The sequence below is a fragment of the Bos taurus genome, chromosome 16 (genome assembly GCF_002263795.3).
Source record: "Bos taurus isolate L1 Dominette 01449 registration number 42190680 breed Hereford chromosome 16, ARS-UCD2.0, whole genome shotgun sequence".
NCBI lineage: Eukaryota > Metazoa > Chordata > Mammalia > Artiodactyla > Bovidae > Bos > Bos taurus.
Window position 1 is genome coordinate 19,917,994 of NC_037343.1, and position 14,823 is coordinate 19,932,816.

Here is a 14,823-nt window from a genome sequence, read left to right on the forward strand (position 1 = left end):
ATATCAAAATATTAATGATTATACTTCTAAACAACAGTGACAAATGCTGCTACTAATTAATTCGGGTATTTTAAATTATAATCCATAGCCATAAAGTATACAACTAATATCTAAAATTACAAAATTTTAGCAATTTTGATGATAAAGTTTTAGCATTGCACAGCATTCATGATTAGTTAATAATTCACAAAAAGCAATTTGAGACACAAAAGATACACAACACACTGGGCTATATTTTAAAAATAATTAACCAAGTAAATGTTTTAAATTAGAACCACTATACAATTTCCAGATAAAAATTCTTCCCAAACCATCACTGGATCTTTCATCCAATTATGAGAGATGCTTTAATGGGAAGTCCATACCAACTAATAAATTCTCAGAACATTTCTATCCCATCTCCCACTTTGGTCTTCCAGACAGCAGGGGTTTCTTCAGGGTTTGTGATGATGATGCCATGTGTCATAAAGAGTCATATTTTACAATTTCACAAGGGGAGGAGGAGAGAAGCGAGTGGTATTTTAAGGAAGAGGGGTCCATTCGCAATTAAAAGTGTGAAATGCTAAACTCCATTATGAAGACAAATAGCAAAGTACAACTTCATTGTTGAAAACAATTTCCCTCCTATCAGTCCAAGGATTCATGCATCAATATTGTAGATGAACTGTTAATTACAAAATCAATTAAAAATTATTCCTAAAAACAGTCACGCATCCCTGGCTCTCATGGGGGCAATTTGGGCAGAAGGTCTCATCTCACTAGGACCGCGCCAAATCACAAAGTCGTCATCCACAAGTAAGCAAAAGCAATCTGGTTTTTCATTTTTCAGCGCGGCTGAGCCCAGCCTGAGATTGATCGTCACATATGGCCCCAGAAAACAAACTGTCAATACCTTGAATGCTGCAGAATTTGAACAAATAGCCATCCGCCCATTCAAGCCACTCATTGCATCCCATTTAACAGATTTTATTGACAGTTTCCTTCTTGTAATTAAAGGGAAAACTACTGGCCGGCAACCAAGATAAAGTTCAAAGATAGGGTCAAAACAAAAGCAGATGGAGGGGCACGATGTGACTGTCAATGGTACATAGCATCAGAGCGTGTTATTGACGCAGGTATCTAAAGATCGGCACGTCATTAAGGAGGGATCTATCCTGGACTTTATGCAAATGCTGAGAGAGACTTAAGACCACAGTCAAGCATCCAAAGAGGCACAAAGGCAAGAACAACAAAGCACCAACGATTTTTACTTATCAGAGTTTGTTCTCTATTTTAGCACATTTCAGTTCTCACGTAAAGACCGTTTATTCTCATAATTCTTAACCCTTACTACATAGGTAATACCTTTAAGGGAAATACTCCTTTGCAGAATTCGACTGCTGGAGAATTCCAGAAGGGAAGAAAACAGTATTCTCTGATAACCAGAATGAAAAGCAACACAACATATATGATTCCAATTAAAAAATTTGCATTATAAGGTAGGGGAATGATTTGCATGTCTAACTCATACTTATTTTCACTTGTGTAAATAAGACAAAGGACCTAATATTGTCCTGAGCGTGTCCATTTACACCACTGCCACTTTGGCTTTTGCTTTGCCATGATTTGTGTTAATGAACAATTTGGTGGTATAAGGGACACAGCCCTTAATAAGCAAATAAAATAAAAATAACTCCCTTTAAGTTGGTTTTTCTTTTCTTCTAACTTTTCCCTAGAAAGCTATGAGGATTATAATTTTGCTGACTCAGAATTTACAGCTGGGTCTAGTAAATCCCTGAAGAAGAAGGTAAGTGAAGGGGCAGAACTGACATATTAGGAAATATAACAACGAACCATGTCAATATGCCAACCTGAATTAGCGAGAGCTATCGCTTTGAGGGTGACAAATTCTTCTTTCTCCAGCTTCATGCTCTTGTATTTTTTTACCAGCTGCAGGATAGCATTATTTAGGTCAAGAAGGCCTGCTAATTTGGACTGGTCTTCATCCATTATATAATCGTCTGCATAGACAAGTTCATCCTCAAAGGAAAGAGATCGGTACACGACACCAAGGATCAAGATTTCCATCCAAGCACTTTGCAGAAGGCTCATCTGGTCCGCCAGGGACAGCGTGGAGAAGCCTGCATGGGGATATAGGCAGATCAAGTTACTATAAAGCCATCATATCATAATGCAATATTAGCTTCACATGGTAGTCAGCTTCTGCATAGGCGCTCAAAATTATGCTGAGCTCTGATTAGCTGCTCTTAAAATTTCCTCTACCCATTTTGCCAACGGCAAAGTAAAAGGCACCAACCAGCTTCAACTTGTTGGTGTTTTCGCCATATTTCAGACACAGCTGACAGGAATATAATAGATAAGAGGTAGTTTTCTTTCACTTGAAATACCAAGCAATCATGAAATACAATTGATTTCTAGTGGAAGTCTTTATGAATGTCTTAAATGGAAGGAAGTGTTAGTCGCTCAGGCATGGCTGGCTCTTTGTGACCCCATGGACTCTAGCCTGCCAGGGTCCTCTGTCCCTGGAATTCTCCAGGCAAGAATACTGGGGTGGGTAGCCATTTTCTTCTCCAGGGAAACTTCCCTACCCAGGAATTGAACCTGGGTCTCCTGCATTGCAGGTAGATTTTTTACCATTTGAGCCACTCTTACTAGGCTTGATAGTTTGATAGGAAGTCAAACTATCAACTACCTCATCTCCAAAAACTGCTCTTGATAAACATGAAAGTGAAAAACAAACCCCAAAAAAACAGAAGCCCCAAATAAAGGACAGCAATTTAGGCCACACAGTAGAGTGCAATCTGGAACCATTTCTCTGTAATAGTCACAAGCACAGCGAGTGTTGAGTACGATTACACCTGAAAGAGCTTTCTTAATTGGATATTCTGTCCCCACTGACATTTAGCATGAATTCCTTTTTTAAATGGCGATTATTGGTATCAAAGAGGATGGAATACTTTGCAGACTGGTCCCCTCACCAAACAGAGAAGCCACATTTTATTCTTGATATTAGGATCCACTCATTTAAAAAGTTAAAATGGAGACCAGGAGGTGCAATGAACAAAGTATGAGCAGAGACAGATCCTAAACTTCAGTATCCGCTCCACTGAACTACTGGCTGTGTCACCTTGAACAAGATAATTTCCTTGTACCCTAATTTCTGTTTTGCCAAACACTACTTCATAATATGTATTCTATAAGTGTAGCTATATGATATGCTATTTTTATCTGAAATACCTGGATGACTGCTTCAATCCTAAACCTGGTCTGCATTTATACATACATGTTTAAAGTCCCTTCTGAACTTGAGAAAACACAAGTTAAAAAAAATTAAAAAGAAAATGTGGATCAAGAGGGAAACATGAAGTAGGACAATTAAACCTACTTAGGAGTAAAGATATCTATTTAAATTTTAGAGGGATTAGACCCAGACTCTAAAAGAAGTCTTAGTGGAGATAACCTGATGATCAGTTGCTTACTTTTGCCTTAAGAAAAAAAGTTTTCTTAAAACTTCACCTTCATTTCAAGGTTATGCCCAGGAATTCCAAGGGTAACAAACCATATCTATGGTTTTTGAGGACAATGGTACCATGATTTTAGATTCTGCCACCAATAATTCCACAGAAGGAAGAAAGTATTCATAATGCAACTTATAAAATCTGTTATTACTCCCTTTCTAGAACCTATTACCCAAATCATAAATACCCACTGCTGTTCAGCTTTCTTAGGCTCCTACCTTTGGCTATTGTTCTTAATCATTTTTATTCATCACAGATTATTCATGTTTCCTGTGAGAGTAGCAACTATAGCATGATAAAGAAAAGGAAATTATTTCCTGGCCCATTGGAGGAAACTAGTGGTTGGACATTTGGTACCATTCCCTTCAAGTGTTTAATAAAATCACCAAGAGGGATTAGTCCAGCTTTTCTTAAGGCCCACGTAAAAAGCATTTATTTCATTTTTTTTCTTCATCAAGTTGCTTACATATTACTTAACTGATCTTCTGTTGGACTATGTCTCTTTTTCCTTTTTCTCTATTCTTTCTTTGTCACCAAAATATGGGGTTACATGAATAAATGTCTGCTTAGAATTAGAGACGTCACAACTTTTAACAGGGATTACAAAGAGAAAAATAACGATCGAATCTGAGTAGATGTGGCTCCATTTCCTTTTCATGTTGAGAATGTTTTACAACAAATAAAACAAAAATCAAACAAACAAATATTGATCTTTTTTCCAGTCCCCCACTGCAAGAAAAAGATGTCCTGCAAATACCTAAGTTAAGAAGAGAGACTAAGCAGGAATTTCTTTTGTAACTAAAATAGACGCAAAAATAGTCATCTAGGAAGTTCTGAGCAAAAGGAGATGGGTAATTTCCATTCGACTTCGTATCCTTGTTCCTTTTCACGCTCCCAAGCAGCAGTTTTTCTGCAACGGCAGATGGACAGAGCGCATAGCCTGAAGCACCTTCCTGTGACAGCCCTATTCTCCAGCCCAGACACTGCTGTTAGTAAATAGATTTACACATTCTCCAATCTCCACACATCTTTCTGCCGAATAATTAAAAGCAGGATGATTAGTTTATTGAGTGGAAGGAGGAACTTTTTTATTGAGGTCCGTCCACGATTTTATCAGGGCCAGCACTTTTACGGTTGTCAGGAGGATGCAGGCATCCAATTTTTCTTATCTGCCTGATTAATACAAACGCTGTTTCAGGACGCATTAATTAACAGATACAAATCTACGTTCTCATGGAAGGATCAATACGGAGAAGAAAAGAGGCATCAATGTGAATTTAGTGCTGATGATGGAGCAGGCACGCTATCGACATTTACGTGCACGGAAACTTTAAAGTTGCACGGGGGCCCTTTTGTCCCTGTGATTTACAAATGAACAATTTTTTTTCAGCCATGACAATGTTTCACACATTTCTTGGGGGGTTTAATTAAGCCCAAAACAATAAAACTTCATTTTCTTAGGTTGATCCTGTGACTTGATCCTTCTAGGGGTGGGTGGGTAGGTGGGTGGGTGGGTGGGTGGGTGTGTGTGTGAACCGAACTTGGCCTTTTACTTCTTAATGAAATAAAAACAAGGAAAAGGGTAAAGAAAAGGTTCTCCTTTTGGAGGGTGGGGGGTGGTCAGGGAGCACATAAAGATAGATATAGTACAAAAGGTCCGCTTGAGAGCCTCAAGTCTATTTCAAGCTGATCAGAGGAGGTGTAATTTTGCCAAACCAAAGGGGAAAGGACAACCTATGGTCTACACAATATAAATAAAGTCTGGACTTTTATCTCTTCTTGGTCCAGAAATAGCTGGATCCCAACATTTTAACCCTTTCCTCCCAAACCCTTGCAATCTGGAAGCTGTCACAAAGAACTGTCCTGCCCAAATGCTTGGATAACAGTTAAACAGCCTTGTTATAAGCTGGCTGTGCTCACCTGAGCACTAAGGCAGCTGAACCCAAAACAGAGACGATATTTCAATTCCTCAAAAATTTCCTTCCTGGCCTTTAGGAGTGCTAGTTCTATTTTACACTCATAAAGACACAGGGATGAAGTGATAATTTTATCAGTAGTCCTGAGCAAAGTAGAAAAACATAAGTGACCAAGAGCTAAATGAAAATGCATATTTTAGTGAACTGAGTCTAAGGAATTTTCTCAAAACACGACTGCTCCATTGGTGCACACAGGCTTGCCTCCAAATGATAATTATTTGTTTGTGCTTTTACTGGGCCTTCAGTGGTGTTTTATAGCTACTGGACTACAAGTTAGAGGTCCTTCGTATCTATAACCTTTAGCTATCTTTGGCGAGAAACCTCTTTGCCAAGTGAAATAAAACATGCTTTGCCGTGGTGTCATGGGCACTTCATGTTTTGTACATCCCAGCATCTTAATCTTCAGTGTGTGACAGGTTATAGTTTTAAATGTTCAGCTGTATTACAGCTTTTTAAAATACACTGATACCATGGCACATTTTTTTCTTCCCCAGCTCCAGTCCATCCCAGGCATATTGCTGACATCTCCGATCTCTCTTCATCTCCACCCTAGAGTCAGTGCGACTTAATGTATCTCAGGCATTCTGCAGGCAGAATGAGTCTCTACCTTAACCCACAGTTACGTAGCGTGTTTATCTGCAGGATGGTGTGCGCCAAATAAACCAGATGACACTTGGGAATAACATCATTTTGAACGATTGAAAAGCTTCTCGAGAGGCAGGTACCCTTGAAGTAACAAGCCTGAAGAAAGCATGTTTTGTGCCAAGTCCCTCGCTTTCTTCTCCTGGAAGCGTCGGAGGTTGACAGTGGCGCTGTGGGCCCTTGTCAAGCACTTTTATTTATTTATTTTTAGCCTGGCAAACTGATGCACTTTGCAGTCAACTTACCAAAAAGGCTAAGCATTTGAAAGTGTGAAGGGCAAAAAATATCTGACGGCTAGTCTTCAAAAATACACTTTCATTTCAGAAAGCATAAATGTTTATTTCCTGAACAGAGTGTTGACAGAAATAGGCTGCCGTGAAGGCGTTTGGGTTTAACCCCTGCTAGGCATTTTCTTCTTGGCAGTTTCCTCGAAACAGAGCAAGCCTCTTACATCTTTGGGGTGTCTGTTAATATCACTTAATCATGGCATTGATTTCTCTGTTCACAGTTTTTGAACTGGAGTGTCTCTGTCCCACCAAAAATGGACACATTTCAATGAATAGCATAGCATGCTAAAATTACATGTATATCACAATGACATAACAACTCACTGAGATCACAAGCGGAGTTCACTGAGAGAAGCTGACTGAGCAACACGGAATCTTCAACTCTCATAGAAATAAACCTAGTGTTGATAGGAACTAGAGGAAAAAAGCATAACAATGGCACAGAGGTTTGGCCTTAGTTATTAATAAATGCAGATCCATAAGCTTTGTCAGTGATACTCTCTTTTTTAGTCACTTGTTCTTCTCAAATAGGAGCAGACATATCATTTCTTCTATGATTCGCAAAACACAGGGCTCAGGTTCATGTGTGTGTATGTGTGCACGTGTGCACATGTGTGTGTATATATATATATAAAAGACCTTTTCTCTCTTTATTTCCCATAGAGATGAACTTCATGGACTAGAACTCAGTTGGGGCTCAAGGCAAACAGTTACCAATAGTCCAGTGCCAAACTGAAAACCTGGAATATCCTTTTGGTGCTACCAGCAGCATTTTATTTAAACATTTTCTTTATAAAAGATAATTATTATCACTCTATTATTATCTCTCTACCATATTATATTCTCTCTTTGTTATATTAGCACCTAAGCATTACATACATACAGTGCTACCCTTTCAACCTTTATTCTTTTAGCCTGACTGAGACCCAGATTTCAAGCATTTAAATTCAATCACAGTTGGTTTGGGTGAAACGTAAGAATAACTGACAAAAATGGGATCGCTCCCTTTCTTGCCAATATGATCACTCATTTCAACATATGTGGAACACAAGAAATCTGTTTCTTTAGTTCTGTTTCTATACTCCAAGTAAGGTTCATGGATATTTTACAGAGCCGTTATCTTAAAATAGCAGTTTCATGGGACAAATGTGAAAATTAGAAAGACAGAACTCAGATTCAAAAATTACTTTATATCTGCATGGCAGAACTGACCACTGTGGGTACAATGGTCTGGATAGCCGTGATAAACTAAAGGAGGAGAGAAGAGAGTTGAACAGGTGGTATCCACCCGTCCAAGGCACAATTACCACTATTCACCAAGCTTACAGGTTTGACTGGCCACTCACTGACCACTTATGCTGGTCATGTGAACAGCCGAATATGTTAGCAATCAGCACACTCCTGGGCACTGCAATCAACAACATGCCCCTATGCCCACATGGCACTGGTGAAATGCTTTCTTCAGCAATTGTTTCATGGTTTGTTTTTTTTTTTTTTGGCCACACCACAAGGCATCTAGGATCTTAGTTCCCTGACCAGAGATTGACCTCGTGCCCCGTGCAATACAAATGGAGATTCTTAACCACTGGACTGCCAGGGAAGTCCCAGCAATTGTTTCTTGTTTCCCAGTCCAGCTTGCTAGAAAAAATTTTTTTAATTAAATAAAAAATTAAAAGTGTAACAGCAGCTAAGGAAAAATATTCCCAGGTGGCAGCACTGGAAAGCCTCAACATGACGGTACGAACTTTTTTGTTGGTTTGTTTGTTTCTGTGAGTGGGCAGGTTTAAACACTTGCCAACCTACTTTGAAAAGGACCTGAGAGAGGGCAGATGAATGCAAAATAAGAACCCAGAGAACATCTACAGGGAGGGTACAGCTTCTCTTTGTAAATCCCACTTACCTACCATCTCTGAAGGCTCCAGAGGAGCTGAAATAATTCCCTTAGTCCTTCCCCAACCCTCTCTGAGCTGGCCTCAACTGTACTTCTCTCCTTTCATCTAAGCCAAGAAGAAAGACAAATTGTTTGGGGTCATGGAGGCAAGGATAGAGAAGCTGCTTTCAAGGAGGAAACTCTAATAGCTTTCTTTTCTTACAACCTTTTTTTGTGTGTGGTACTAGTTGAAGACAACAAAGTTCTACCTGGGAAAACTCTCCTTTTTGATGTGACTAAAATTTGTTTGGCCATGAAGAAAAAAAAAGGCTGCACCATATATAAAATAGGACTCTTCAAAAAAAATCTGATAAAAGGGTATTGCCAGTTTTACTTTGGAATTAGATAGATACTGAGGAGGGAAAAACATTGTGAAGCTACATTTCTGATTTGGGGGCAAAAAAAGAAACTACTGGAATCTTGCTCTCCCCAGTAGGACTGGTAAGAAATATCTTGTGTGTTATAGGAGCCAGAACCGTTGTCCAAGAAGAATCAGCCCAGCCCCACCAGATATGCAGGCATTATCCTCTTTAGGAAATTCCCAAGAAGTGGGCATCAGTTTTGGTCTAATACTTGATATAAAAGTCAAACCCTGAAAATAAACACAGGTTGACTGTCTTGAACTTTGGGGATCTTTAAGGTTGGTAGACATTTCCACAAACTTTTAAAGAGTATATAGGAAACTTTTAATGTCAAATATTCAAAAGCTAAGGGTTTACTGCTATGGGTGACAGAAGAGGGAAGAGGCTGTGGTGTGGGGAGCAGTGACCTTGACGTCTGGGGATCTGAGTTCTGGTTCCATCTCTCCCGGTGACCAAGGGTGTTACCTTGGCCCCTGCTGTTAAGTTGAATCACTGCCCTCCAAAAGCTGTTGGAATCCAAAATCCCAGGACTGTGAATGTGACCTTATTTGGAAATAAGGTCTGTGTAGATGATCAAGTTAAAATGAGGTCATTAGGGTGCTGCTGCTGCTGCTAAGTCACTTCAGTCATGTCTGACTCTGTGCGACCCCATAGACGGCAGCCCACCAGGCTCCCCAGTCCCTGGGATTCTCCAGGCAAGAACACTGGAGTGGGTTGCCATTTCCTTCTCCAATGCATGAAAGTGAAAAGTCAAAGTGAAGTCACTCAGTCGTGTCCAACTCTTTGCGACCCCATGGACTGCAGCCCACCAGGTTCTGCTGTCCATGGGATTTTCCAGGCAAGAGTACTGGAGTGGGGTGCCATCGCCTTCTCCGAGAAGAAAGGCTTCCCTGACCAGGAAGGTCATTAGGGTGGGTCCTCATCTAATCTGATTACAACTTCACTGAAGGGGAAATTCAGACTCAGACACAAACAGGAGGAAAACAAAGTGAAGATACACAGAATATTATCATCCACAAACCATAGGATGCTGGAGGCTACCTGAAGCTAGAAGAAAGGCATGGGATAGATCTCAGAAGGAACATACCCTTCAGACACCCTTGATCTCAGACTTCTAGACTCCAGAACTATAAGACAAATGCTTAAGTCATTCAGTTTGAGGTACATAATTATAGCAGCCCAAACAAACTGCTGGCTTCCCTGGTGGCTCAATGGTAAAGAATCCGCCTGCCATGTAAGGTACTCAGGTTTGATCCCTGGGTCAGGAAGATCCCCTGGAAAAGGAAATGGCAACCCGCTCCGGTATTCTTGCCTGGGAAATTCCATGGACAGAGTCGTCTGGCAGGCTACAGTCCATGGGGTCTCAAAGAGTCAGACAATACTGAGTGCACACACGCACACATGCAGAGGAAACCAATACAGACCCGCAGCTGATGCTTCACCTGTCAGTGTGAAATGAGGACCAAACATCTCTGGAGCATCTTCCAGCCCCAATGCTGTCTGACTCCGAAGAACAAACGGAGAGCTGCTTACATGAAACACAAGCCTGTGTGGGTAGTAGTGAGCACCTCTGATGAAGATTACTGGATTGGGAGTAAATCAACTAGCATGGGGTGCCAGCTCTGCCACCAACTAGCCATGGACTCAGCTCCCGGGATTCCTGCTTTCTCACCCGTAAAATGGAAGGTGGGAACACTCTTCCCAAAGTTTGGGTCCAGTCCTGCATCATTCAGGTTTTCAGCGATTCCACCCTAACACAATTCAAATCAACTGATATTTGGTGCGTCTATGATGAATGAAACACTGTGTTCATGACCATGATACTAATATTACACAAGATGATATGATTCCTGTGCTCAGACTTTACGGTTTAGTAAATGAAGAGGAGTACACCACGAGGTGAAGTAGGTGGGTACCACAAAAGGCTCACACTGAGTACAATGGGCTGGCCAAAAAGTCCACTCGGTTTTTTCCATCCCATCTCACAGAAAAACCCTAATGAACTTTTTGGCCAACCCAATAAATGCAGAGGAAGAAAGATGGGTGTTTGGTTGGACGCATCCTCCCAAATGGACCCATCACTTCGTCTCCTTTTCTTCCTCTGTGGTTTGGTTTGGGCCTCCATCTTCTCTTTTGGGATAAAGGATACACAAATCCTTATGTCTAGTGTTTCCCACTTCTGTCCTACCTGTGGTTATTCAAACATTCTGTTGAATATGAACTCTAACTCTGCTATTCACTGATACAAATGTTTTCTTGGCTTCCACATCTCCTGCAGGACAAAACTGAAACTCTCTGGCACAAGATGAAATTTCTTTAAAAAAAAAAAAGATGAAATTGCTTTCACTCTGTGGCCTTTCTCATCCCTTCCTTCCATACTTCCTGAAAATGTCTCACCTGGGAAGTGGTCTGTGGATGGCTTAATACCTTGAAAACTGAGACCATTTTCCCAACCCCCATGTCAAACTCCACACCTTCACGACTTCCCAGATTAACAGCAACACCACCTACCAGCTGCCTCACCCCTAGCCTCTCAGGGATCTATCACTAAGTGTTCCCTTTAATTCCTAATGTCAAGTGCATATATTTCTTTCTATCCTTACTGTCCTTATCACTGTTCCTGTGTAGCATCCAGTGGCAGTGACAGTGGTGAGCTGCAGAACAGGCTAGTGGAGCTCAAGGTACAGACATCAGCAAGTGAGGGAGCGGGGGTGACGACATCTGCCCAACAGGTATATCCACATCCTTCTTGGGCATTTCCCCGATCTCTGAGCTCTTACCAGTGGGGACCTTCTCTTCTTTGCTCCTTGCTGTATCCGCAGCACCTCCAACACTGCCTGCCGTGTAGCATGCGCTCAATAAATATGTGCCGAACGAATGAATGGTAGAAAATTCCTTAACGACTCCTGGACTGGCTTTCAACAAGAATGGGAGGCTAAAGAAATAAATATTCCAGATACCAGCTCCAGCCCCCCAAATATTTGAACACTTCACAAAAAAACTGCCTAATATTTTTTTTTTTAATTCAACAAGTGTTTATTAAGGCATTGATTATACATAAAGCTTTTTGCTTGTAAGTGCCTATCTAGCATATAGGATTTTCTCTGGAGCCACTTAAACTCTGATAAAGTTCTGCCTAAATTTCACAACCTCAGCCAGTTCTTTTTGAATTTGTAATTAAAGTTGACATTTTAATCATACTGCCTAACTACGTTCTCCTATATTTACAAATAACCATTCACAACAGATTCCACGATCATGTCACGACTTTTTTATTATTTACAAGTATCTGTAATTAATTTCTCTACTTTACCCCAGTTGTGTAATTATTTTGACAATGTGTAAATTTATTATCTGGAGCTAGTATTTTAATTCTCTGAAAGCCTGACTTAGGTCACAAATGAAAGAAAAAGCTCACTGCCTCTTTCTACTCGCTGGAATAAAAATTTGTATCTCTACCGTTTTTACATAAATTCTTAGGAGACTCCATATCTGGCTTTGATAAAGCCAAAGTCACTGACAAAGGCACTTTCTACACTTTAAAAAAATGGCAAGCAGATTGAGCAATCCTGTATTTTCTTTATTCATTATGAGTTTCCTTTCCTTGAGTCAAAAACAGCAAAGAAAAGGCAATGCAATAAAAATGCATTCAGGTATAGCAACTCCCTCTCGGTCCATTCTAGAACAATGGATTCTAATACTCACTTGTCAGAAGTATTTGCAACATGACAGCCATTGGGCAGCACGAGGGAGTGAGGTGGCTTCCCACTTGAAAGCAGCAAATTAGGCATTTACGGCAGTGAAGATGGTACTTGTTGGTTACGACCTTTCACTGTGACTGCACAAGTAGGTGTTAATGTAATTTAAATGCCACTTAGACATGTTTCAGGTTTATCAAACTGGTTTGTACATCCATTCTTATGCAATCATTTTGAAGGGGAACTATTTCCACCTGCTGTAGGAACAAGCATAGCTAGAAACAGCCCTAGGCAAATATTGTGGGCAAGTGAAGGAGGATCCATTTAACTTAAGAAAAAGTCAGGTTGGACCTTGAGGAAATCAACAGGACGTCAAAAAATACCTTTAATAAGTTGGGTAGTTGGTTCACATTACTTTTTACGAACTCTGTTTTTTCCATTTTTTTATACGTATTCAGCTGAGAGTCTGTATTTATGGACACACATGTTAGGTCTCTTGGAAACCATAATTTTTCATTTAAAATAGGGACATGGTGAGAAACTCAAGAAGATGAATTTTGCTAACACAAATTTTCAGATCAAATACATTTTTTTTACAATTCAAAATTTTAATAAACTAAACAATGTTATTAATAAAGCATATCATCTGTCAGAGTTTAGCAAGAGAGAGATGTGCCTCTAACCCTCTTTAGAATTGCTGGAGAAACAATCCCAACTATAATTTTGGGTTGTTTTTTTAAAACAACAGTGCATTATCAGCATTTTTTATCTTCCTTTACAATTCCTAATATTTAATTTTTAAACTGTGTTTCTGATCCCAAAATATACTTTAAATTAAAAATAAATTTTTGTGAGTTTGTCTTTTGCCCACACATGAAACGTGATAACTTTTTAAAAAGATGAACCACTTTTAATGGGAGCATTCGATCATTAAAGGAAATCTATAAACAGCAAGTTAGCCATGGCTGCTTTGTCTTGTTATATGTGACACAACATAATATTCTGATATTGAAGAATCTAAAAGCACATTCCACACATTGGATAAAATAGAAATAAGCTGTTGTAGTATATACATGTATATTTATACATATTAAATAAATTGGTTATATATTATGTAATATATACATAGGTGTGCATATTCATATACATATATATAAAACTACAAATATATGGTTTACATATATCTAAATGAGTTAACATAATGAAAAATTAGAAGGAAAGAAGAAATGATCTATCCACCCTAATTTGATTTTGGATTAAATGCTGCCCATTCAAGGAAGGTAAGTGTTCAAACTTTCTCCCAATGCACCTGCTTGCATTAACAGAGGCACAGTTGCTAGCTTATGGCTTAGGGTATTAAGTCAAAAGAGTCTTTTTTTTTACACTATTTTTCCATTTGTGAAGGCCACATCTGCACACCTGAAGCCACAGAATGACGTTGGCATCATGAAAGACTGAGTTAATTCTCTGAGCTCACCCAAAAATGTGCAAATTTTATTTCCGCTGCCAAATACCAAAGAACAGAACATTGCGATCATCTTGCTTGCTTTCACTTAAAGGATAAAGAATTGATTCTCTCTGGGATCTCTAAGAGAAAGTCACTTCTAATTTCTTTATTAATTTTATATAACATGCCTTCAAATCTTTTCTAACATACCAAATTAAGTTCCTCGATATAGAAACACAAATCTCAACAAGAGCACTAATTATGAGAGGCTTGTTGTTTATGGAATTAAAATTTATTTCTTCCCTTTTCTCACTTTTACTTCTTATATATAAAGCAGAAAAAAAAAAGAAAAGAAAATCTTCAGGTGTGCTTTTCTTCATTTTTCCCTAAGTAGAAAGATACTATAATTCAGTGTCTCCAACATATGCCCTAGAAAGACAAAGGCAGGAAAAAAAAAAAAAGCAAAAAACTAAGAGGTCTTCTGCATAAATGCAAGTTAAAGGATTTACAGCGAAGGCTATTAAAAACAAAGTGTCATATGTATCCGTGAAAGAACGTAGAAGAAATATGTTATCCATGAGATGCATGTCATAGATGTGAAATTATAGCACCCTGACCCTGAAACTCCACATTCAAATAATATTAGAAATTATCACTATCTATGCTTAAAAACCCGGGCATAATTTGTGCTCCAGACAGCAAGGAAAAACAGCAACTCTGAATTTCTAGCCCTGAGAGTTGGGTTTAAAGTCAGGCTCTCACATGATTTTTCTCTGGGGCTAATGAAGATCTGTTTACGAATATTTACTCCCAAGTTCACGGCTGGTGTTTGCTGGCTCAAGCAGAGCTAAGTCATTACGGCTTGGCACACGATCCACCGGGGAGGCTACCAGTTATCTTCTCACTGACAACAGAGGCAACCCCTCCGATTCCTCTCTGCCTCCCCTCCTTCTTCTCTACACT

At 39.4% G+C, this 14,823-nt stretch overlaps 1 protein-coding gene and 1 non-coding gene across 8 annotated transcripts in view; both read right to left on the reverse strand.

Annotated features, from left to right (window-relative positions):
* ESRRG (estrogen related receptor gamma) overlaps positions 1-14,823 on the reverse strand; it is a 696,017-nt gene that overhangs the window by 14,433 nt on the left and 666,761 nt on the right. For all 7 annotated transcript variants that reach the window (XM_010813097.4, XM_059875662.1, XM_059875660.1 and 4 more), the window contains one exon: positions 1,851-2,120. In XM_010813097.4, coding sequence (XP_010811399.1) covers positions 1,851-2,120 — 270 coding nt within the window. The remainder of the gene's footprint in view (positions 1-1,850; positions 2,121-14,823) is intronic.
* Positions 10,666-10,724, reverse strand: MIR2285BM (microRNA mir-2285bm). The gene has a single exon (NR_162293.1). It is a non-coding gene; the product is annotated as a microRNA mir-2285bm (primary transcript).